This window comes from Capsella rubella, unplaced genomic scaffold, assembly GCF_000375325.1.
Source record: "Capsella rubella cultivar Monte Gargano unplaced genomic scaffold, Caprub1_0 scaffold_3, whole genome shotgun sequence".
In the NCBI taxonomy this organism is placed as follows: domain Eukaryota; kingdom Viridiplantae; phylum Streptophyta; class Magnoliopsida; order Brassicales; family Brassicaceae; genus Capsella; species Capsella rubella.
The window spans coordinates 4,321,094-4,341,876 of NW_006238921.1; the positions used below are offsets into that span (position 1 = coordinate 4,321,094).

General features: G+C 39.3%; 8 protein-coding genes across 9 annotated transcripts; 1 reads left to right on the forward strand and 7 right to left on the reverse strand.

The window, feature by feature from the left end:
- Positions 1-509: 509 nt before the first annotated feature.
- Positions 510-1,433, reverse strand: LOC17892808. Its single transcript, XM_023785680.1, has 3 exons — positions 1,388-1,433; positions 1,214-1,289; positions 510-1,137 (listed from the first exon to the last, which is right to left on the reverse strand). The coding sequence occupies exons 1-3, from the start codon at positions 1,406-1,408 to the stop codon at positions 698-700; spliced, it is 537 nt and encodes a 178-aa protein (XP_023641448.1). The 5' UTR covers positions 1,409-1,433; the 3' UTR covers positions 510-697.
- Positions 1,434-1,733: 300 nt separating this feature from the next.
- On the reverse strand, positions 1,734-3,627 carry LOC17893923 (pentatricopeptide repeat-containing protein At3g13150). Its single transcript, XM_006297402.2, has one exon. It carries the CDS (start codon positions 3,492-3,494, stop codon positions 1,965-1,967), a length of 1,530 nt encoding a protein of 509 aa, XP_006297464.1. The 5' UTR covers positions 3,495-3,627; the 3' UTR covers positions 1,734-1,964.
- A 106-nt stretch (positions 3,628-3,733) lies between these two features.
- On the reverse strand, positions 3,734-5,363 carry LOC17892653 (pentatricopeptide repeat-containing protein At3g13160, mitochondrial). The gene has a single exon (XM_006298945.2). The coding sequence runs from the start codon at positions 5,085-5,087 to the stop codon at positions 3,903-3,905; it is 1,185 nt and encodes a 394-aa protein (XP_006299007.1). The 5' UTR covers positions 5,088-5,363; the 3' UTR covers positions 3,734-3,902.
- On the reverse strand, positions 5,201-8,376 carry LOC17892852 (meiotic recombination protein SPO11-1). Its single transcript, XM_023785679.1, has 15 exons — positions 8,257-8,376; positions 8,052-8,151; positions 7,703-7,776; positions 7,515-7,616; positions 7,218-7,291; positions 7,111-7,127; positions 6,954-7,023; positions 6,843-6,879; positions 6,571-6,618; positions 6,424-6,482; positions 6,289-6,320; positions 6,087-6,192; positions 5,837-5,957; positions 5,679-5,742; positions 5,201-5,588 (listed from the first exon to the last, which is right to left on the reverse strand). The coding sequence occupies exons 1-15, from the start codon at positions 8,309-8,311 to the stop codon at positions 5,459-5,461; spliced, it is 1,089 nt and encodes a 362-aa protein (XP_023641447.1). The 5' UTR covers positions 8,312-8,376; the 3' UTR covers positions 5,201-5,458.
- Positions 8,377-9,413: 1,037 nt separating this feature from the next.
- On the reverse strand, positions 9,414-10,085 carry LOC17890742. Its single transcript, XM_006298789.2, has one exon. It carries the CDS (start codon positions 9,910-9,912, stop codon positions 9,592-9,594), a length of 321 nt encoding a protein of 106 aa, XP_006298851.1. The 5' UTR covers positions 9,913-10,085; the 3' UTR covers positions 9,414-9,591.
- A 428-nt stretch (positions 10,086-10,513) lies between these two features.
- Positions 10,514-14,267, reverse strand: LOC17892985 (probable ribosomal RNA small subunit methyltransferase B). Its single transcript, XM_006297371.2, has 17 exons — positions 14,148-14,267; positions 13,958-14,020; positions 13,677-13,831; positions 13,444-13,557; positions 13,267-13,332; positions 12,990-13,073; positions 12,803-12,889; positions 12,524-12,615; positions 12,375-12,435; positions 12,181-12,240; positions 12,005-12,065; positions 11,757-11,864; positions 11,524-11,642; positions 11,368-11,439; positions 11,193-11,278; positions 10,987-11,083; positions 10,514-10,913 (listed from the first exon to the last, which is right to left on the reverse strand). The coding sequence occupies exons 1-17, from the start codon at positions 14,260-14,262 to the stop codon at positions 10,782-10,784; spliced, it is 1,572 nt and encodes a 523-aa protein (XP_006297433.1). The 5' UTR covers positions 14,263-14,267; the 3' UTR covers positions 10,514-10,781.
- Positions 14,268-14,758: 491 nt separating this feature from the next.
- On the reverse strand, positions 14,759-18,715 carry LOC17893398 (geranylgeranyl transferase type-2 subunit alpha 2). Its single transcript, XM_006297065.2, has 12 exons — positions 18,623-18,715; positions 18,409-18,501; positions 18,190-18,263; positions 17,968-18,086; positions 17,488-17,663; positions 17,245-17,410; positions 16,981-17,141; positions 16,796-16,900; positions 15,917-16,681; positions 15,660-15,828; positions 15,332-15,503; positions 14,759-15,255 (listed from the first exon to the last, which is right to left on the reverse strand). Exons 5-12 carry the CDS (start codon positions 17,604-17,606, stop codon positions 14,882-14,884), a joined length of 2,031 nt encoding a protein of 676 aa, XP_006297127.1. The 5' UTR covers positions 17,607-17,663; positions 17,968-18,086; positions 18,190-18,263; positions 18,409-18,501; positions 18,623-18,715; the 3' UTR covers positions 14,759-14,881.
- Positions 18,716-18,972: 257 nt separating this feature from the next.
- LOC17891959 (WEB family protein At3g13190) lies at positions 18,973-20,769 on the forward strand. 2 transcript variants are annotated; one of them, XM_006298087.2, is made up of 4 exons: positions 18,973-19,054; positions 19,191-19,395; positions 19,513-19,713; positions 19,795-20,769. In XM_006298087.2, exons 3-4 carry the CDS (start codon positions 19,624-19,626, stop codon positions 20,671-20,673), a joined length of 969 nt encoding a protein of 322 aa, XP_006298149.1. In that variant the 5' UTR covers positions 18,973-19,054; positions 19,191-19,395; positions 19,513-19,623; the 3' UTR covers positions 20,674-20,769. The 2 variants fall into 2 exon arrangements, with proteins under 2 accessions (XP_006298149.1, XP_023641870.1); XM_023786102.1 differs by having other exon boundaries at positions 18,975-19,054; positions 19,194-19,713.
- Positions 20,770-20,783: the final 14 nt, after the last annotated feature.

The following is a 20,783-nucleotide window of genomic DNA, read 5'->3' on the forward strand; positions in this document are numbered from 1 at the left end:
GTTAAATGTCTATACTAATACTAGTACTACTATCCAATCAAAATGTTATTCTTTTGGGTCATATGATCATCGATTTCAAGGTTTCTTTGTTCAGTCATACTTTAAGTTTCGGATGAATCACATGATCAAATATATTGTTGTGTATATCCATCCCATGAACTTTTCCGTCCCTTTACTCCAACCGAAAATCAGTTAAAGAAATAAGAAAAAAGAAGTTGACATCTTGCTAAATGGCCGAGAAAACTGTTATGCTCAGTGTGGTGCCAGCCTGCATTGGTCTATGAGGCCATTGCACCATGTTCAATAGAAGAATATAAATAAATTTTGTTTGCTTTGTCTCGCGAGAGAACAAATTCATCAATCAATCATCAACATTTGGTACAATCTATCTATGTTGAATATGATAAATAGAAATCTATAATGAACAAATCTATAATGAACATTATACTTATTTTACTTAAAACTATAGAAAAGATGTGTCTTAAGGACTTGCATAAAATTGGACAAGCTCTAGTATCTAGTCCATTAGTCCACAAATTTGTGTGTGTTAGTTTAGGTTATTTCTTGAAAACAAAAACAAAGAAAAAGTTGAGAATCCACGCAGTCGCTTTTTAAATAAGCAGCGATCAAGAATATGAACCAAAACGTACAAGAAGATTATCATCTACATCAACAAGATAGTTCAGAGTCGGGTGCATCACATGATCACACAACGCCCTCTACCCGACGAACTCGACGTCCGATACTGCGGTTCTACGTAAGAGAAACTATACAACGGTCTTGGCGCTGGCGGAGGCAGAGTATACGACGGAGGTGTTGTATGCGGGTTCCGTGGTGCATGATCCGCCGTAGGGTGAGCATAGTTTCCGGTAAAAGCATACGGCGGAGGAGGGGGATACGAATACGAAGAATTTGGATAATAACTACCGGCGGTGCAGGAAGGAAGGTAATAGCCTGATTGACCGTAATAGCCCCCGCCTCCGCCACGTGGAGTCATAACTTCTCCGTCGAAACGGAGATTGGTGATCTTTCCATGTTCGCCGTACCGTTCAATAACCGCCAACAATATATTAGGGTTTACCCTCGCCTTTAGTTTCATTGAGTTGTCGTCTCCGACAAAATCCACAGAGTATACTCCTGTCATAATATTTGGAAATTTTTGCATTATTCATCAACAAAGAATCATCAACAAAACGTTAAGACACGTACGTACCGTTGACACAATGCATGACTTCTGTCACTTTTTGCCGACAAAGCTCGCAGCTTCTGTTCACTTTCATCACACAGCTCTACATAAGAATTTAAACAACAATTCTTAATAAGATGAAACAAAATATATACATATAAACAAGAACTGTGGAATTAAAATCGCAATCATTTGGCTAACCATATCGACAGTGTAATCCATTGATGAAGCTTGTGAATTCTTTTTGTTTTTGGTTGCTTGGTCTACCAGCTAAACTAATATGTTAAATGGGTACTTTTAAGGCAAGTGTATCTGTTTATTTTGATCCAATATCAATATTGTGTTGCCTAAAATAGCGTTTTGTAGGATATTGTATTCCGGTTAGAGGGAAAAAAAAAAGATCATTTGATATCTGAATAATCTCGTAATGGAATCCTACAATACAGGCTAATTAATTCAGAGATCGCGAGATTAGGATAAAATTGTGAAAATAAATCATTTATACTCTGTATATTTGGAAATATGAGATGGAAGAAATGAGAATATAAATATATGCATACCCAATCTTTGTAATATGAAATTTTAAAACTTTACTCAAGATATAAGGAAAGCAAAGTTCCGAACATATAAAATTTGAAAAAAATCACAAGAGCAGACCAATATAGCCATGTTTCCTTGCAAGTGAAAACACTGGTTACCAAAATCTAAACAAGTGATAACAAGATAGGAGGTCAACATCATAACGTATTCCAGTTGCTAAACAATGAACAAGCATTCTTTAATCGTCCAACAAGCCAGACGAAGAGACTGAGCTGGAAGAGTTCGCACTCGAAGAGTCCGAGCTGGAAGAGTACAGACTTGAAGAGGCCGGGCTGAAAGAGTCCGAGCTGGAAGAGTACAGACTCGAAGAGTCCAGGCTGGAAGAGACAGAGCTCGAAGTGTCCGCGCTGGAAGAGACTGAGCTCGAAGAGTCCGGACTTGAAGAAGTCTCCAGACTTAAAGAGAGCAGAATGGTCTCTGAACTTAGAGAGACCGAACTCGAAGAGGTCTCCGGACTTGAAGAGATCGGACTGGAAGTGGTCTTCTTCTTACCAGCTGACACGTCTGGTAGGTACCGAAAGTAACTCTGTAACTTGCCATTCTTCACTAGCTGTGTTGCTTTATCAAGCTTGCCTACACCCAGCAAACGCTCAACCACGGGTCTGTACATGTTGGGGCGAGACAGAACCTTGTGTTTGATGGCTTCTTCGGATATCTCAACAGCTCTATCTAGATCACCTTTCTTGCAGAGAAGGGGGATTAACAAACAGTAAGTAACTGTATCAGGAGTCAGACCCTGATCCTTAATCTCATTGTACCATTTCATAACCTCCTCTAGGTTGTTATCAATGCGGTAAGCCGTAATGAAAGCATTGTATGTATGAACATCTGGGAAGATCCCTTCAGTTTTCATAACATCCATCAAGTTAATTGCATCAGTGAACTTCTTGTTCCGAGTTAGACCTCTCACCCTCGAGTTATAAGTCCTGATGTTAGGAGCAAGATTCTTGGATTTCATCAAATCCCAAATCCTATCTCCTTCAACAAACAAATCCCTCCTATAGAACTCTTCTAACAGTGTGTTGAAAGTAATCAGGTCAGGCTCAAGCCCATTCTTGTCCAGCTCCTCAAATATGGATACTATATCATCCATAGAGCCTTTGCGGCAAAGTGCTTTGATCATAGTATTATAAGTAACCAAATCAGGGGTAATACCTAGCTTCTCTGGCAACTGCTTGAAGGCCTTGATGGCTTCATCAACCTTCCTCGAATTAACATAAGCCGATAAAAGGGTATTGAACGACTTGACAGTTCGTTCACAGTTTAGCTCAGGCATTTCATCGAACAACTTGTGCGCATGCTCCGCCATTCCAGAGTATCCATAAAGAAGCATCATACGGATAACGAAATCTTCAGACTTGATATCATCGAACTTCTTCTGGTACTGAAGAACTTCGTCGATCGTTGAGAACTTCTTCGCTTCCCTGAGACGGCGGATAAAGGCACTGTAGAGTCCATGGACTTGCCGGAAACTCTCTGACTCGCAGGATTTCTTGAACTTCTCTACTTTCTTCGTCAGTTTCGATCCCTTGGCCTCATTCCCTCCGTCTACTACGGAGGCGGAAGATGAGGGGGAGGCCTTCAATTTACTAGGGAATTTACTGGGTTTGTTTTGGCGTTTAGGTTTAGTGGACTTGACGGCGCCGATCGAAGACTCTTTGAAGATTCCATGGAGGCGACTGAACAGCGATGAGCCCACCTTGCTCATAGCTTCGTGAAGGTTGAAAATGTGAGTGTGAGTGAGAGGGTTTAGGGTTTTGGATCCGACTCGGTCTTACTTATGCAGAGATCACGGAATAATGCTTCTTATTTTACCAAAACAGAACAGCGTGCCGTTTGTTTTCATCGTCAACATCTGCCAGTGGTTTCTATGAACGACGCAGCGTTTTTTGGTCTATAACAAACGATTGCATGCCATTTTTTGAATCAGAAAGGAAAAACGGCAACTCGAAATTATTTGAACTTTTAAAGCCACACAAACAAGAAAAAGACAAAACTACAGATAGTTCAGTTCAGTTATCCAATGGATCACAGCACTCGCAGTTTGCAACAAGACACTAAAGAAAGAGAGAGAGAGAGGAAACATGGACTAATAAGACACTAAAGAGCCAATGAACTACTCTTCGGAAGAGAGACGTAGCTCGCACTTCAAATAGTCATTCGTCTTTGCGAGCTTGACGATCTCTTCAGCTTCATCTTGCTTGGACCCTTTCACCAACTCATCAACTACCTCCTGCAAAATGGCTCCATCTACAAGTAAACGCTTACTGAATATCTCCTTGCAGAGCTCATAAGCAGACTCTATATCGCCCGCCTTGCACATTGCAGGAAGTAGTGAGGTAAAGATAAATTTCATCGGGCGCAAACCATTCTTCTCAATTTCCTTGTACCACGTTATTGCTTCATCCAGTTTTCCTTCACCCACACATCCTTTAATCATGGCAGTAAATGTGAAAACATCGGGTTTAATCCCATTAACCTTAAGTTCATCAAAGAGAGTAATCATCTCATTTGATTTCATCTCTGTGGCTAACCCTAACAACCGAGCATTGTAACTACGGATGTCTCGTTTAACATTCTTCTCTAACATTCTAGCCCATATCTTTTCTCCTTCCTGGAACTTCCCTTTCGTATACGACTCATGTAAAAGTATGTTGAAGGTGATATAATCAGGTTTCAAACCCTTGTTCTCAATCTCATCAATCAATGCAACAGCTTCGGTGAAGGAACCTTTTCCACACAATCCCTTGATCAAAGTATTGTAAGATGCAACATCTGGTTCAATCGAGAGCTTACCAGGCAACTCCTTGAAGAGTCCTTCAACCAAATCGAACTTCTTGGAGTTCACACACGCATTAAGCAAAGCGTTGAAAGACAACACTGTTCTCTTACAGTTTCTCTCAGCCATTTCGTCGAACACCTTCTGCGCATTCTCAAACATACCGACTCGTCCATAGAGATTGATAATCCTCGCCACGAATCCTTCCTTCGACATGTTTGGATACTTATTCTGCTCCTCCAGGATCTCCTCGATCCACTCAAACTTCTTGGCTGCGGCGAGACGGCGAACGGTTCTCTCATAGACGGCTATATTCTTCCGGAACCACTCTGCTTGGCAGGCCTTTTTGAACTTCTCCGTGATGAATTTGGGGTCACGTTCGTCATTTACAAGGGTGATGAGGGACGGTTTGGGTGGCGAGGTTGTGGCTGCGGCAGCGGTAACGGCGGAGAAAAAGCGGCGGTTCGTGGGAGTGCTGAAGCTGAAGGTGCCACGTAGGAGAAAGCGGGAGAGTGACGACATCGTTTTCAGGTGTGTGCAAGGTTTTTCTCTTTTTGGATCGGAGTGTCTCAAGGTTTCAAGTCAGGCGTACGGCTTTAATACTTGAAATTAGGTTAGGAAATGTAGAAAGAAAATGAACCCTATTTATCACTCCCCCTTTATTATTCAAAACCAACCGGAAGTGATGTTTTAATATAACACAACTCACTCAAATTATTTAGGTACTTAACTATCATTAAAGTTAAAACTGAGTTGCTTCTTGTATAATTTTCCACGTTCATTTGTACCATGAACCCATACGATCCGGAAAGCATTTGGCATTTGTTACTAAAGCTTATAAAGAGTCATTAAATTCGATGAGCATACCTTGAGTTGGAGACTCGTATCATAGCTCAAGGGGAAGTTACCTCAAGACAAATCTTAGAAGGAATATAAACCTCTGACAAAAAAGACAGTGAGTGAACTGAGAGTGCTTCAATCTCAAACTTCACACCTCTTTCCAGCATCGTTTCAAGTTCCAACCTTAGACGACCAAAATTGTTTTCATCAAGACTAGTTTTTGTACTATTGTATGAAATGTAGATACAAAAAGACGTGGAAGTTTGTTGATACCTCCATTGTGGCATTTCACGCTTCAGGTAGCATCGAAGTAACAGTGCCTCAGTTCTTTTCTTATCTGTCAGTGAAAATCGTCCAGTATCAGAAACGTAAGCAATGAGAAAAATGAAAAATACAAAGATTGAAACGACAAGGTGGTTTAATGCTCTTACCCTCTTCTGTCAAAGGCAAAAGACACTGTTTGGGAACATCATATATCTCAGAGTCCGAAGGAAAAGCTCCCAACCATTTCATATCTGGTGCTCGTAATGATTCAATATCATAAGCCATTTGCTTACAGAAAATAAGAAAACAAGTGACACACGGAAAATGGGTCAATGCCAATGGATCACTATCAACAGAACAATGCAAGCGGTATAATTTTTGAGTTCAATCATATAATATTTTGTAACAGAATCTAACCATGGAGCCAAAACGGTATGTGGCGAGGATTTCAAAGCCATATGGATCACAATCGACTAGACAATGCACAGGTAGTTGCAACTTCTCAATGAGGAGTCGCAAGAACCTGGAGAGAATCTGTGTTATTCTCTAGTATATTTCCTCAACAGAAGATAGTGTCTGATACGGTAGTAATCAAAGAACCTGGGATTAAGTTATGTACCTTCTTGTTGAGACATCAGGATAGCCTCTTCCCTGCCAAAAACAATCACACCTTTATTGAAAAAAATGGCAGGAAAGGAAAGGGAAAACTAGTCAAAACTGAAATCAGTAAGAATTAATCAACTGCAGTGCTTACTGTGATAACGATGCAGCGATTCAACTTGCAAAACATGTCATTTGCTAAACGCTGGAATACTATTAACAATGGATGAAGTAACTGATCAGTTGGTGCAGTGAAGAGAAAAAAGCATCTTCCTGGTTACAATATAGATAGAGAGTTTACCTGTTTCTTTTTCCACCACCAGAATGTACTCTGCTAGGCTAACAATATCTGCAAGCAGGAATGTGACATCCAAATATCATTCCTAACACAATGTTGGCAACTTAAGATAAAGGATTTACCTCTGTAGGGAGCATAAAGCATGGTTTAAAATGAGTTTCTATTAGTTGCAAAGAAAAAAGCTACTATCTCATACACATCAGATCTTCTAAAGCAAATATCAGCAGGCTAAAAACAGAAGAAGAGGAAAGATTATTGTTCATATATATAAATACCTTCAACTTCCTCTACAAGAACAGGAACCGGAAACGCCTGAAATGAAGTCACTAGGAGAGTTAAACTTCCTGAAGCCAACATAAAAAATGAATCTTAAGTTCCAATCTTACAGTATTCAAGCTGTTTAAACAATCAAACTTCCTCCCAGCTTCCCTAAATTTTAACCAGCCCATCACCAACCTACAACTCAAAAGAATGATGAGTTGGATCCTAAAATAGTGACATTCTCAAGATAGAAGCAGTGTAACTGTTACCAAGCATACCCACCCATTTCCAACAGAAACCTGCAAAATATCACATGAATCACATACTCAAAAACGGGGATTTATATTCTTCAAAGGAAAAATAGAAATTGAAAGTATTCAAGTACTAACCACATTCAAGTTGTACCGACTACAGTGAAAAAGGATGCATATATCACCAATTGCGCGGTCCACAACTGATTGTGCTATAAGAAGCAGAAAAGAACAGTGTTACTGAAAGGCTAAGAACACAACAAGAGTGCAGGAAAGAACAGTGTTACTGAAAGGCTAAGAACACAACAAGAGTGACTCAGTATCATATTTAACCATACTAGACTGTCCTAATATACGTGAAGGTGAAATATCAAGAAGAACTCACCAGAAATATCCATAACTTAACATGTATATTCTTTATCGAAATATTTATACCTTTGAATGCGGATGGGTGCATGTAGTAGATATCTCTTTTTGAGGCATGTCTATTTTCTTGCAGAAGTTTTTGGACAATCAACAATACTCTTAGCAACATATCTGAAAGGTATAAAAAAACACCGCAACTCTCTAAGCCAAGAGATAACACTGCTGGAATAGTGAAAATGATCTGAAACCTGACTTACCGATTCTGTAGGTTTGGGGTTCCCTCTTAAGAGTGAGAATCTCCTGACCCTTTGGGTTATCAGAGCTGCAAATGCTATAAGACAGCAAAAGCAAATGGTAAGTTTATGAGGCCATGTTCACGCAGTAATACTTGAAGAAGTCACACTGATAAACCGATGAATCGATTCAGAGTTGAGAGATTCTTAGTTTTTTTTCATCATTTTGCGGTCCTTCAGTCATTCAAAAATTTCTCCAACCATGGGAAAATCACGTCTAAATTGTTTCAATTAAAGGGAATAAGAAACACCATCTTCACTCTTAATAGAAGAAAGAAGAAGAAATCGAGAGATTCAAGGGAGAGAGACGAACCAGTCAGCTTCTGGATTCATGCAATAGTTCCTAAATCGATTGATTGAAATTTTCGGAGATCTTCCCTCAGCAAGATCTTCAATGACCAATCGAGTAAATTCTGCTCAAAATCAAAACAATGGTGATGAACAAAAAACAAGGAAGAGTCAGCGAAATCATAGACCAGAGAATTCAATCTAAGTTTTGGGGATTATTTTGTTGTTACCTTTGATCCTTTGAAGCAAATTAGTATCTTCTGAACTCGAAATTTTTCCCTCCATGTCTCTTTGGAGTGTGTTTTCAAAACCGAGGAATGCGCAATCGGCGACGAATATATCTTTGTAGACCCACGAGAGAAGTGAGTGGGTGGGTTTACGAAAAGCTTGCCGTTATAAGTTGAAACTAAAAACATGCGTGTCGTTTTGTTTATTCTCTCGATCTCTCCAAATAAAAACAAAACTCCGTGACGTTTGGCGTTATGCTTCTCAAACTCCACACAGTTCGAAACTCAACAATAGCATTTTCTCTTAATGTAAAAAGCTTTATGCACTTCCTCTACTCACACATTCACACCAATATCCCAAATTCTAGCAAAAAAAAATGCGAAGCTCATGCATGCGTGATGCGCCAGCAGAGAAACTAAAAATGGTTTTAGATGCGAGTATATATGGATCGAATGAAGAAACATACATCATATGACTAGGAGAGCTGGAGAGTAGGAGAGCTACATCTGTTGATAATGAACTAAGAGAAATACCCTACCCTTAGCTAGTCCCTCCTGTACTAAGAACTACATTTGAATATATTTTAGCTAATACGAAAAACTGAATATGTAGTTTGGATATTTTAGTTCAAGTGGTCGAGATTTGTTCATGAGTGTGAGCTACATGCCTCGGGCACGTGAGGAAGATAACAAAATGTTCAAATCTATGCTATAGCTATTCAATTATTTAACTCTTTTTTTTTTTCTTTCTTCTCTCTATGCATGATAGCTCCTAGCTCACCTAATGCTTTCATTATCTAAAATGAAAATAGAATCTAATAAGAAGAATGTACTGAACACGAATTAATGATATGATAATCTGATATAACAAATGAATCTCTTAAAATAAAGGAGGCCTTCTGACTATAATACAAACAGTGATTAATATTTAAATTATTTTCTTCCTTTTAATTTACTAAACAAATGAAAAGCTGTCGTGTCGGTGGTTGTATTTTTTTCATTATGAAAATAGTAAAGCACGGGGTTTAAGGTCGTTCAGCATATTGAAAAATAAGAATATATTATAATTATTTTGAAAGTAAATCATATTCATATTCATATCATATCAATGAAATGTTGTAAAATGTAACGTAGAAAATAAATAGGGAGAGATACCTAAAAATAAGCCTCGCGCTTAAAAAGATTCATAGATTAAATTTTAAAAAGGCAAGATTTATTCTTATTCCTCGTGACCTATTACATTAATGAAATACTATTATACTCTAGTATTAGTAAGAAAAAACTAACGAGAAAACTTGAAAAAGAAAAATTTAAAACAGAGAGAGATCTTTGCAGTACTTAGTCGAGGTTGGTGAAGCTATCAAAGAGAGTTTCTTCGTGTTGTCCGCCGACGACATAGTCAAGAATCCCTTCCGCTGCCACTTTTAAGCCGGTGCCTTCCCCGGGGATGGTAGACGACGAAGCCGGAAGGTCGGAGGTGCGGGCGAAGAAGAAAATGGCGGCGAGAAAGAGAGCCGTGGAGACAAACAGTGGCCAGAAGTAGGATACAACGGTGAGGAAACCAGGGGAGTAAGTGACCAGAGCCACTGTGAGGAGAGATAGAACGAAGGCCAAGACTATTTGGAACTTGAACTTCAGAAGCTTCTCTCGGAACTCCATCTCCGATCACCGACCAAGATCTGTGACTCTTCTTGCGTTAACACGAGAAAGATAGAGAGTGATGAAGAGAGATAGTGATATCTTCTATTAGAGAGAGATATAGTGCTGTAACTCTCTCTCGGTCTCTCTCTCTCTCTCCTCTTTGTGTCTATTCGTAAAGAAATAGGAAAGATTCTCTGCTGACAAGGATAACGTCAAAATCTTAAGTTTAATTTGTTTAATTTTATTTATTATTATTTTTTTACTTTTCTAAACGCGTTTGAAAATCATACTGTTTTGGCTTTAACTTATTCTGCTTCAGTGACTTTTGTATGAACAATTTGTTTTCGTAAAATTGTCGTAAAAGTCAAAGAATGTAACATTTTCTGACATGAAATAGCAAATCGTACAAAGATAAAATAATGATGGTAGTGGTAGATAGATATTTTCAATTCAATGTTATAATTTTGTCTGTTTTGCATGATTGATTCATATCAGCTTTATAGGCCGACCAAACTCTGATATGGGCTTTTTATAGCCCGATTTGTTATCCAAATCTTATCACAACGAACGATGTACGTATGTAGTATGTACAGTCAAGTTTTCCAAACGAGAGAAACCCTACAGAACGAGCCGTCGTTTATAACTCTTTCAAACGGTAAGGCATTCCCTTTATATTGTTCGTAACAGCGTGACGTTTACATATCAACCAAAACAATTTCAGCTACAAGTTTACAGTTCTCTCCTAATCTCAACTACAAATAAGATGCACGAACAAAAGAAAAAACTGTTTTCTTTTATTCTCTTCCTCTCATCATACAAGACTGGAATCTAAACTCTTTTTGGAGGCACAGAAACGAAAGCTTACTGCTATTGCTTAGCTTTTAACGTCAAAAGGCTCTAATCAAACGAGCTGCAAATGCTCCATCCAAGGAGTGTTTCACTGGGTTAGATAAAAAGAAGCCTTGCGAGGTTACAAAACTCAGTGGTACGAAACTAGTTACTGGATCTATGGAGAACTCCTGTGAAAGCAGAGAGACTAGTCGTTAAATATCCACATCTAAACGAAAGCAAATGGACTATGAAGATTCTTACAGGATGTCTTTGGAGAAATGCTTCGACCCTTCCTTCATTTTCTTCGGGGTCTATAGAGCAAGTGCTGTATACCAAGACCCCACCATGCTTCACCAGTCTTTGATATTTCAGTCACGAGTGTCACAGAGAAAAGTATCCGATAAGTCACATAATAGTTTTCAGAATTAGACGAGTGACTGACCAAAATGTATGTACAGAGTGCATACTTGGAAGCAGAATCAAGAAGCTCATCCTGCAGTTTTGTGAGCTCTACCATGTCCTCAAGTTTCCGGTTCCATCTCAAGTCCGCTCTCTACAAAACACAGATTAATCAGATCAGGCCAATTCAACTAGCAAAGGAAAATCTTGCTGGGTAAACAGTTAGAAAAACTTCATGTTAACCTTGGAGAGGACGCCGAGTCCAGAACACGGGGCATCAAGCAAAACTTTATCATATTGTACCTCATTGGTTTCCTAACAATATATTAAGTTGGAAGCAAGGTATGTGAGTACCGTGTATACTTGGAAAGTTCATTTACTCAAATTGTGTTAACTTACAGCAAAGACACGGAGATCGGAATGAATGGTTGTGATAATTCCATCAACTCGGTGTGATTTTGCCGTCTCGCCAAGAATTCTTAGCCGTCCTTCATTCACATCCATAGCATATATCATACCTATAACCGATGCGAGTTTGCCAGTTTATGGAACCAGTCAAGTATAGCAGGAAAATGAAGTGTAAGATATAACTAACTATATAAGGACCTCAACTCAAGCCTTTGTAATATTACCTTGGCCTTTCAAGCAAGATGCCATGAATAGGGTCTTTCCTCCAGGAGCAGCACATGCATCCATTATCCTCTCGCCTGGCTGAGGTTTCACCACTGAGACTATTAGTCCTGCAGTACTAGACGTGGATAGATATTTAGATACTAAAAGAACTAAAGGATTTGGATAGATTAGAATCTGTTTAGAACACGAAGAGGAGACTGTATTTTTTCTCAGGAGCAGACCAAAGAATTGCGAAACCAAAACAGACCTGCACTCTCATCCTGAACAGAACAGAGACCTTCCTTGAGTAAACCAGCTTGCACAACAGTCTGTTCCAATGATCAAATTTGAGACTTATAGCAAAAAAGCAAGGAATGGAGCAAGAAGAAACGAGGACTAAAGAAAATTGCCAGGAAGATCCAATTCATGGTAACATTATAATACCTGCAAGCCTGTTTTGATGCGGACAAATTCCTCCAAATGTAAGGATAACTCGTGTGGAACCTGTAGCACAGGAAAGCCATAATTGAAGTAAGAAACTTTGCCTTATAAGAAACAATCATGTGCCTGGTTTTACACAAACATGATGATTCCACACTGAATAAAGAACGTGAAAGATTAAACAAAAAAAAAAACACCTTTAAACTGTTTAGACGCTCCACGAGGTCTGCTCTTGTAATGTCCCTTCCCATATTGGCCCTGATATCATTAGAAAAAGTATTATCAGCCTACCAGCTGATAAGTTATCTGTCCTTCTGTAAGAGCAAAATGTTATCTGGAGATAAACCTTAAGCTAAATCCAGGATCACTGTTATTCCATGTCATCAGCTTTGTGGCTTCATCCAACCCAAGATACTTGACCCATCGCCTAACCATCCACTGGGTAAAGGAAGGAAAGAAAATGAGACCTCACTGGAATTGTTCAGCACTACATAGATATTCTGACAGCTATACTAAGTAATCTAGGAGCCTCATAGGTTCAAAGAATCGATTTCACAGCATTAAATAGCTCTAGCTTCAAATTAAAACCACAAGAAAAGATGAGAATATAGCTAGAGGAACTTACAACGGGATGTGAATGAAGAGTAGCAAGTGCACGTGCTTGTGCACGATCATCCCCTTCCACTTTGGGTAATGGAAGGGCATCTTTTTCCTGCAGATCCCTACGTCAGAATTGATAGAAGCTTAAGTTTGTTTGATTAAAGTTGAACTGAAGAGAAAAATGGAAAAAAAAAAGTCTAAGAAAGAGAAACCTTAAGAGAGACTAGCTTACGAAGAATCCCATTGACAAAATCTCCAGCACCAGGTCTAAGGGCAACTTTTGCAAGCTTCACGTTCTGAAAACGAGCAAATAAACAGTACAAATAGTCAAATATAGAAGAACGACTATCAGAAATTTTTTGACCTCACTAAGGTAGTAGGAAGAAATAGTGCAGATTACGATTTATGCTATTTGGCAAATCTACATTTGGAACAATTTATAGAAGAAATTGAGAAAGAAAATAAGTAGAAAACTAGTGCTACTTATACCTCATCTACAACAGCATATGACGGCATATCAAGCTTAATGATCTCATAGACACCAATGCGGAGAATCTACAATAGAGAACAAGGTTTAAGGTCTGAGAGGCGTGATAAGTTTAATCACATTGTTGGCAGGCTGCAAAGTCTGACAGTGACAAACAAAATTCACAAGGGAATTGATACCTGCAGTAGAAGAGGTTCCATATTTCGAAATGTTCTTTCGTTGTGACAAAGGGAACCAATCAAATGATCAAGATACCTCCTCCATCGTATTGTTCCTCCAACAACATCCGTAACCTAATTGTTAGCAGATAACTGACTTACGGTTTTTCTTAATTGTAAGAAGTACTTGAATGTAGTTATTATCAGTCTTTATACTAAATGGATTGAAACAAGATAAGAGTGGCAACACTAACCAGTCTAAGATCCCGGTCATCCAAATCGCGAGTCCTAAAACCGATTGTCCTTTCAACGTAACTCATCTCATTGCTCCCAGAGCCTTTTCCTTTCTCATTCAAAAGATCAGCAAACGCACCTCCATACTCAATTCTCATCAATCTAACTGCAGACACTGTTTAAGCTCCACAAACAAAAACTGATATAAGATATGAGGAAAACTCAATTGCAGTGGACTATATACTGAAATAAAAAGACTCCAAGTGACTAAAAAGGTAACAGTAGCAATAGATTACTCTACCAGCTCTATGTGGAGAAACTTCCAAATTCAGATTCTGGGGATTCTTCGGCAGAGCCACCGGACCTGTGTATTCATAAATTTCCGAGTAAAGCACAGAGATTGAAGACAGAACCAGGCAAACTCAGCGTCGATACTGCCATTAGTTTTTAAGTTTCTCAAGGAAACCAAAAAAAATAGTAGAACCATTTACCTCTTCTACCAGGCGAAAATGGTTTACGCGTCTTCTGGGTTCGTTTCAACGACTCTTGGGACGCTTTCTGCGTTTCAGCAGATAGATAAACGCGAAATGAGAGCAATTGCGCCATGGATGCTCTCTACTGGAGCTAACCAAAAAGCTTGGATTATAAATTCTTTATCGTACTTTCTGAACAGACACTCTTTCTCTGAAAGAGGGTTCCTCTAGATGGGAGTATCAAAGCAACGATTAATGGGCCTATAAAGCCCGTATATGCGGCCATGTTGTATATTAATGTTAATCCATGAGGTTAATGATATTGGGCTTCTCAAACGCAATGAAGGCAAGAGATTCGGTGCTTCCGGTTCTTCCATATCGTGTACCAGGCAGCATGGCGCCGTTTAGAGTCGTCGTGTGGTTTATGTGATGTTTTGGAGAATTATATTTTATGATATGTGTAGATTGTTCTTTTTAATTAAAAAATTTGTGTTGAAGGCTTCAACTTGAAGCTGTGGAATAAATAAATAAATATATATAACGGACGAACCCTTTTGTGTTCCTTTGTTGATTTTAGTTACGAATTTATGTTTTCTTATTTGAACGAGTTTGCAAACTTGTTTGTCAAGTCAAACGAAATCAAACCGGACTTCTTTAGATCAAACTGAACCACATAAGTTCCATAATTTAATAATTAATTAGACCTAAAAACCAAAAACAAAATATTAAGTAAAGAAGAACTGGCCTAACAGTTAACTTGCAAGTTTGTGGCCATTGAGCCATACAAGCTTTGGCACAACCTGGCGGACTAAGGAGCTGAACTCTTCCCCTGCAATTAGGTCGTTGCCTCTTAAATCTAACTGCTTCAGTTTCATCAAATCTCCAAGCACCAAATACGCATCCCAGTATTTACTAGGCACCTCTCTTCCAATTCCACCCGAGTTAGAGAGGGGCGAAGAACAAAGGTACCTTGTTGTGTCCACTGGGTGCTTGCCGCCGATGTGGTTATGTGTAACATCCAACACTCTGAGCTGCTTCAGATGTCTCAGAGAGTCAAGCGCTGAAAAGCTCCTGATTCTGTTGTGACTCAAATTTAGGCAACAGAGAAGCTGCATCGCCTCCAACCCTACAGGGCCCATATTTAATCACACAGATGAAACAACTGCTACTGAAGACTCAAAAGTTTAGAAAACACTACATACCATCGGCTGAATGAAGCTCATTGTGACTGAGATCTAACATCTGGACAAATAGCAACTTATCGACAGCGGCTATCCGAGATAGTGTTAAGTTACTGAGCCTTAGACATACAATATTGTTCATATTCCTGTACCGAAAGAGGTATCTGGACAAGGATTCGGTGCTTGAAGTCACCTGTGCATCAACAAATCTCTTTATGACTAATAAATAATAGGCATCTTTAAAAACATCTAAAACCAAACAGTGAAAAACTCATACAAATCCGATAAAAAGTTTTAAGAGCAGAAACTCAACTTGAGATTGACAGCTAAAAGGAAGAAGACTAAGTACCTTGTGGAGAAGAGCTACGCTGAGCTCATCCTTGTAGTACTGGTCATGCGTAGAATCAAGGGCCATCAGATCGTTATACAGCTGGAGAATTTCTTTATAAACAGCATCATCCGAGATCACATTTGCCTCAGTCATTAAAAGTCTTGCAAGAATGAGCTTTCCAAATTTGCTAAAAAACCAAAGAAGAACTCAGAAGGTCAAGACTACAACTTCTTTGTCCATTAAATCAATAAAGTTTACAGGATTATTTTTTTTACCTGTCAGGCAATCTACGAAAGCATTCAATCTCCATCTTTATAGCTTTCTTACGCCACTCAACACCCGTATCAGCGTTTAAGTGATCCAAGGCGATAAGAGAATTCAAATCCTTCGACTGTGCATCCCAATTGTCAAAACCATCCCCCGTCCATGAAACAATGCCTTCTTGTGAGACTCCGACAGTGTCATGAATAAGCACTGTAAATACAAACTCATAAGGAGTGCTGAGGTTACATCCCCTGGAAGAAACAATTCCTCGAGACTTCCCAAGGCAGACCTTCACTTTGTTTTCCGTGCGAAAGCAAGGTTCTGTACTGTCAAATTCCAGACGAGCAACCCATACACAAGAAGACACTGGAGAGTTTTTATCCGAAACTGGTTCCCAAACAAGGTCCTCATGTCCTTTTAGCTCAGAATCAACAGTAACAGTAGACGAGCTTACTCCACTGACGGCTTGGTCAAAGTAAAGAATCAGTGGAAAAGAACCAGACTCGGAGCAGAAAGTAGTGAACTTAGAAGAAGAGCCATTGAAGCATTCAGGTCCAGATAGAATGATAATGGAACCATCTGACGGCCACGAGGAAATGCGTAGAGGAGTCTCCATTTTAACAGTTTGATCAAGAAGCCAAAGATAATAAAACCAGGCACTTTGGTCATATTCGTCCGTAAAAAGAGCATTATATACAAAATCAATTTCACGACGAATCGTCTCCTTTGGCATAAAGCCATCAGCCTTTTTTGCGACTAAACTTGAAAGAAGAAGACTGCAGAATTATTTTTTTTAAAAAAGAAAGAAAGTTATATACTAATTGATAAGAAAATCATATCTCTCGAACCATCTATCTAGTTCACAAAATGCCAACTTAAAATATGCATACCTACGATTGTGCCACGCAGAGTAGTTGCTGAAACTATCATAAATCATATCAGTTGTATACTGCAATTCATCCAGTTCTGACGTCTTGGTTTGCTCCACAACAAACCTGGAAAAAAATAAGAACAAGACAAGATATGAAATATGCAAAATCTGATTGACAATGTGAAGCAATCCCCTAAATCTCACCTGCGATAGTTCCAAGCGTGAAAGTTCCTGGAATCGATCTTTTGATATTCATTCACAAGTTGCAGTTCTTTTTGTAAGGAGGGATGTCCTTTACTCAAAACCCACTTTCGATGATACCAAGCCCCATAGGACTTTAGATTTTTCAGTATGACTTCATCTACCTGATTATACGAAGAGATATCACAGTCAACCGATGAGACATGAATGGGATGTGAAGCAACCAATCATCAAACTCAGAAACCAATGCGTAAATTTTCTACTCACGACTCTAAGTTCTTCACTGAGAATTAAGTTGACCAAGCTTGGATCAGAGTCGTCGCTTCGGGAAAGCTTATCCTCGACGGCGAGCTTCCGATAGTTCCAAGCCGTGTAGGCCTCCGGATTTATTTTGAGAAGCTCCTCGCTTATTTGAACTGCTTCCTGCGTGTAACTAGCATAAACCAAACATATCATTGTGTGGTTTTGATTGAGAGAAAGGAAATAGCAGAAGAAGAAGAGTGTACGTACATCTTTTGATGGTGATTGGACATAAACTGGGGCTGGAGCGACCGGAGCCTAAAGGCTTTAGCAGCGGAGGTTGCCTCCTCTCCTGGCTTCGAAGCCGCGTTCCTCGGACGACCGTGCATTCTTCTCCGATTTGGGTGTCTTCTTCTAGTTTTTGTTCCCACAAATTCATCAGAAACCTAATACCAACATTTATTATAAGCTAAAAGGAACCGGTCCGAGTAAACCGAGTTTAACCAATCATATCAGGTCAATTCAACGACTGTAGCAAGAAACATCTTGCAGGCAAAACAGTTAGTTAGATCGAACTTCTTAAGTTCTTATGTTAACCTTGGAGAGGACGCCAAATCCAGAACACGGAGCATCAAGCAAAAATATTATCATACTGTACGTACCTTGATTGGTTTACAAGCAAGTATGTGAGTAGAGTAGCTTACAAACTTGGAAAGATCAGTTACTCAAATATATAGTGTTATAACTTACAGCAAAGACACGGAGATGGGAATGAATGGTTGTGATAATTCCATCAACTTGGTGTGATTTTGCTGTCTCGCCAAGAATTTTTAGCAGTCCTTAATTCACATCCATGCCATATATCATGCCTATATGCGAGTTTGCCAGTTTAAGGATGGAACCAGTCAAGTATAGCAAGAAAATGAAGCGTAAGATATAAGAACCTCAAAGCCTTTGTAATATTCTTATTACCTTGGCCTTTCAAGCAAGATGCCATGAATAGGGTCTTTCCTCCAGGAGCAGCACATGCATCCATTCTCGCCTGGCTGAGGTTTCACTGAGACTATTAGTCCAAAAAAAACTAAAGGATTTGGATAAACTAAAATCTGTTTACAACATGAAGAATTTACGAGGATGAGACTGTAAGTTTTTCTCAGGAGCAGACCAAAGAATTACGAAACCAAAACAGACCTGCACTCTCATCCTGAACAGAACAGAGGCCTTCCTTGAGTAAACCAGCTTGCACAACGGTCTGTTCCAACTTCCAATGATCAAATTTGAAACCTGTAGCAGAAAAGCAAGGAATGGAGCAAGAAGAAACGCGGACTAAAGAAAATTGCCAGGAAGAGGCAATTCACGGTGCATTACATTATAATAAAGGAATGGAGCAAGAAGAACCATTTACCTCTTCTACGAGGGGCAATGATTTTCGCGTCTTCTGGGTTCGCTTCAAAGACTCTGGAGAAGTTTTCTGCGTTTCAGCAGAAGATAAACTCCAAATGAGAGCAATTGCAGCATGGATGCTCTTCTGGAGCTAACCAAAAACCTTGGATTATAAAAACTTAAATCGCATTTTCTGAACAAACACTCTTTTTCGAAGAGAGGGTTCCTCTTGATGGGAGTATCAAAGCAACGTTTAATGGGCCTAAAGCCCATATTATGCGGATTTGCTTTTCGTTTAATTTCGGCCCTTCTACCCTGTTTTCTTCCCTTTATTACATTCAATCGAAGGTCAAAATCGTAAATTACGTCAAACGGTCTTCTTCCCCAACTCTTTTTTTTGGCTTTTGTATCCCTCTCGTTGCAGGCGGCTGTTGCTACTCAGATCTCTTCTCCAGTAAGCATTTTTTTTTACTCTTTCATGTCAAAATACCAATATTCTAGTGTAATTTACGTTTTATATTCCATAAAGGTAAAAACTTTACTCTATTCTGAAACGTGTTAAAGAATCTACAATTCTCTTTGTGTTTCAGTAGAATTGAACTAGGAACTCATGTGGTTCTGAATAGGCAATTCACGTGCATCGCAGAGATAAAGTGAAAAAATAAAATAAAAGTAGAGTGACCCGTGAACTCTCTCACTTGCACGGACGTGACACGTGAGCATGATTTGTCCATTCGAGACGAAGCTGCCCTCTTTCCTCCTTCCATTACTGTACTGAGTTACAGTGTTCTAAAGGTACAACGTCCTAATCTACAGTTTTTTTTCTTTTGGTTTGGGGTTCTGGAAATTAAAGAAAAAAGGGTAGTACTTTCTTTTTAAGGTCATTGTTACTTCTTAACGTTCTTCTTATAGACAAAATGTCCAGCTAAAAGCTTCGGAGATCAGTGTTTTATTTCGTCTCTTCTCTTGTCTGTATTATTGAGAGCCAGCCAAATCGTTTTTGTCGGTAAGGTTTAGTAGTGAATGGCTACTTTTCATACTGTTAAAGATGCGGTTAAGCTCTTTGACGCTGGCTTCTCTGGAGGAAAGCCTCTCAACAAGAGACAAGAACAGGTATCCGGCTGTTTGTTTCTCTATTTACAAAATCTATGTTTCTTGGTGGTGATAGATTTTCTGAATTGGTTGTGATTGCAGGGAGTGTTGGTGGATGAGACAAACCTCTGTCTCTGGAACAGAGAGATTAACAAGTTGAAGGAAAAGATAAAGAATACTGAGAAGATCAAGATTGAGGCTTTGTTAGAGCTTGATGAAGCTAAGAAAACTGTTGAACATCTCTGTCAGAAGCTGGGAACTAAGCTGAATATGAGAAATGATGAGAAAGAGTTTGATTTGAGTACTAGTGTGAGAGGTGTGACTACAGAGCTAGGCTTTGCTAAGGAATCGATTCACAGAGTAGCTGAAGAGGAGGGTGAATTGTGTATATTAGTGGAGTCTCTTAAGCTCGAGCTTCAAAAAGTAGAGAAAGAACATTCAGAGCTTAAAGAGAGTGAGCAAAGAGAAAGGAATCAAGCCATTGAGGAGCTGAAGAAGGAAGCCAAAGATGCAAAGACAGAACTCTCGCTGTTAGAAGGGGAGCTTAAGATTGCTCTTTCCGAAGCTCAAGAAGCAAAAGCAGCAGAGGCACATGCCAGAGAACAGTTGAATGTTGCAGTTATACAATCTGATTTCAGATCATCAGCTGAGGTAAAAGAAAGTGGTGCCGAAGAATTAACTGAGACAGAAGCGTTAAGAGCTTGTAGAGATGAAACACTCAAGACGCTAGAAATGAGTGAGAGGGAGATTGAAGATATAAAAGCGGCAACACAAGATGCCTTGAAGAAAGCTGAGATGGCTCAAGAAGCTACAGTTGTGGTGGATGTTGAGCTTAAACGACGGCGTAAAGCAGCGAGTAGGGTCTTGGCAGAATCCAAAATGTGTGCCAAATCTACAAAGGAAGTGGTCAAGTCGAAACCGAGATCAGCGTCATTGTTTGGTCAAGTGTTAGAAGAATCTGGTCTCTTTTGTAATTTGTGAAAATCTGTGTAACTCATAAATCATAATTCGAACAAGGTTGTAGTCACAGGTGTGTGTGGTTTCGAAATGCAAATATTATCAGCATTATGAACTAAACGAATTGATGATTT

Excerpts from the sequence above, each read along its gene's own strand:
- LOC17892808 (XM_023785680.1), bottom strand. The coding sequence starts at position 1,408 with ATGGATTACACTGTCGATATG. Across the intron at positions 1,290-1,387 it reads TGGATTACACTGTCGATATG|AGCTGTGTGATGAAAGTGAA; the intron begins GTTAGCCAAATG and ends ATTCTTATGTAG. Across the intron at positions 1,138-1,213 it reads AGTCATGCATTGTGTCAACG|GAGTATACTCTGTGGATTTT; the intron begins GTACGTACGTGT and ends ATATTATGACAG.
- LOC17893923 (XM_006297402.2), bottom strand. The coding sequence starts at position 3,494 with ATGAGCAAGGTGGGCTCATCGCTGTTCAGTCGCCTCCATGGAATCTTC.
- LOC17892653 (XM_006298945.2), bottom strand. The coding sequence starts at position 5,087 with ATGTCGTCACTCTCCCGCTTTCTCCTACGTGGCACCTTCAGCTTCAGC.
- LOC17892852 (XM_023785679.1), bottom strand. The coding sequence starts at position 8,311 with ATGGAGGGAAAAATTTCGAGTTCAGAAGATACTAATTTGCTTCAAAGG. Across the intron at positions 7,617-7,702 it reads ACCCCAAACCTACAGAATCG|ATATGTTGCTAAGAGTATTG; the intron begins GTAAGTCAGGTT and ends TATACCTTTCAG. Across the intron at positions 6,619-6,842 it reads TCTTGTAGAGGAAGTTGAAG|ATATTGTTAGCCTAGCAGAG; the intron begins GTATTTATATAT and ends TCCTGCTTGCAG.
- LOC17890742 (XM_006298789.2), bottom strand. The coding sequence starts at position 9,912 with ATGGAGTTCCGAGAGAAGCTTCTGAAGTTCAAGTTCCAAATAGTCTTG.
- LOC17892985 (XM_006297371.2), bottom strand. The coding sequence starts at position 14,262 with ATGGCGCAATTGCTCTCATTTCGCGTTTATCTATCTGCTGAAACGCAG. Across the intron at positions 14,021-14,147 it reads ATTTTCGCCTGGTAGAAGAG|GTCCGGTGGCTCTGCCGAAG; the intron begins GTAAATGGTTCT and ends ATGAATACACAG. Across the intron at positions 11,084-11,192 it reads CTTCTTGATTCTGCTTCCAA|ACTGGTGAAGCATGGTGGGG; the intron begins GTATGCACTCTG and ends GAAATATCAAAG.
- LOC17893398 (XM_006297065.2), bottom strand. The coding sequence starts at position 17,606 with ATGCACGGTCGTCCGAGGAACGCGGCTTCGAAGCCAGGAGAGGAGGCA. Across the intron at positions 17,142-17,244 it reads TCAGTGAAGAACTTAGAGTC|GTAGATGAAGTCATACTGAA; the intron begins GTGAGTAGAAAA and ends TCGTATAATCAG. Across the intron at positions 16,682-16,795 it reads TCTGCGTGGCACAATCGTAG|TCTTCTTCTTTCAAGTTTAG; the intron begins GTATGCATATTT and ends ATAATTCTGCAG.
- LOC17891959 (XM_006298087.2), top strand. The coding sequence starts at position 19,624 with ATGGCTACTTTTCATACTGTTAAAGATGCGGTTAAGCTCTTTGACGCT. Across the intron at positions 19,714-19,794 it reads TCAACAAGAGACAAGAACAG|GGAGTGTTGGTGGATGAGAC; the intron begins GTATCCGGCTGT and ends TTGTGATTGCAG.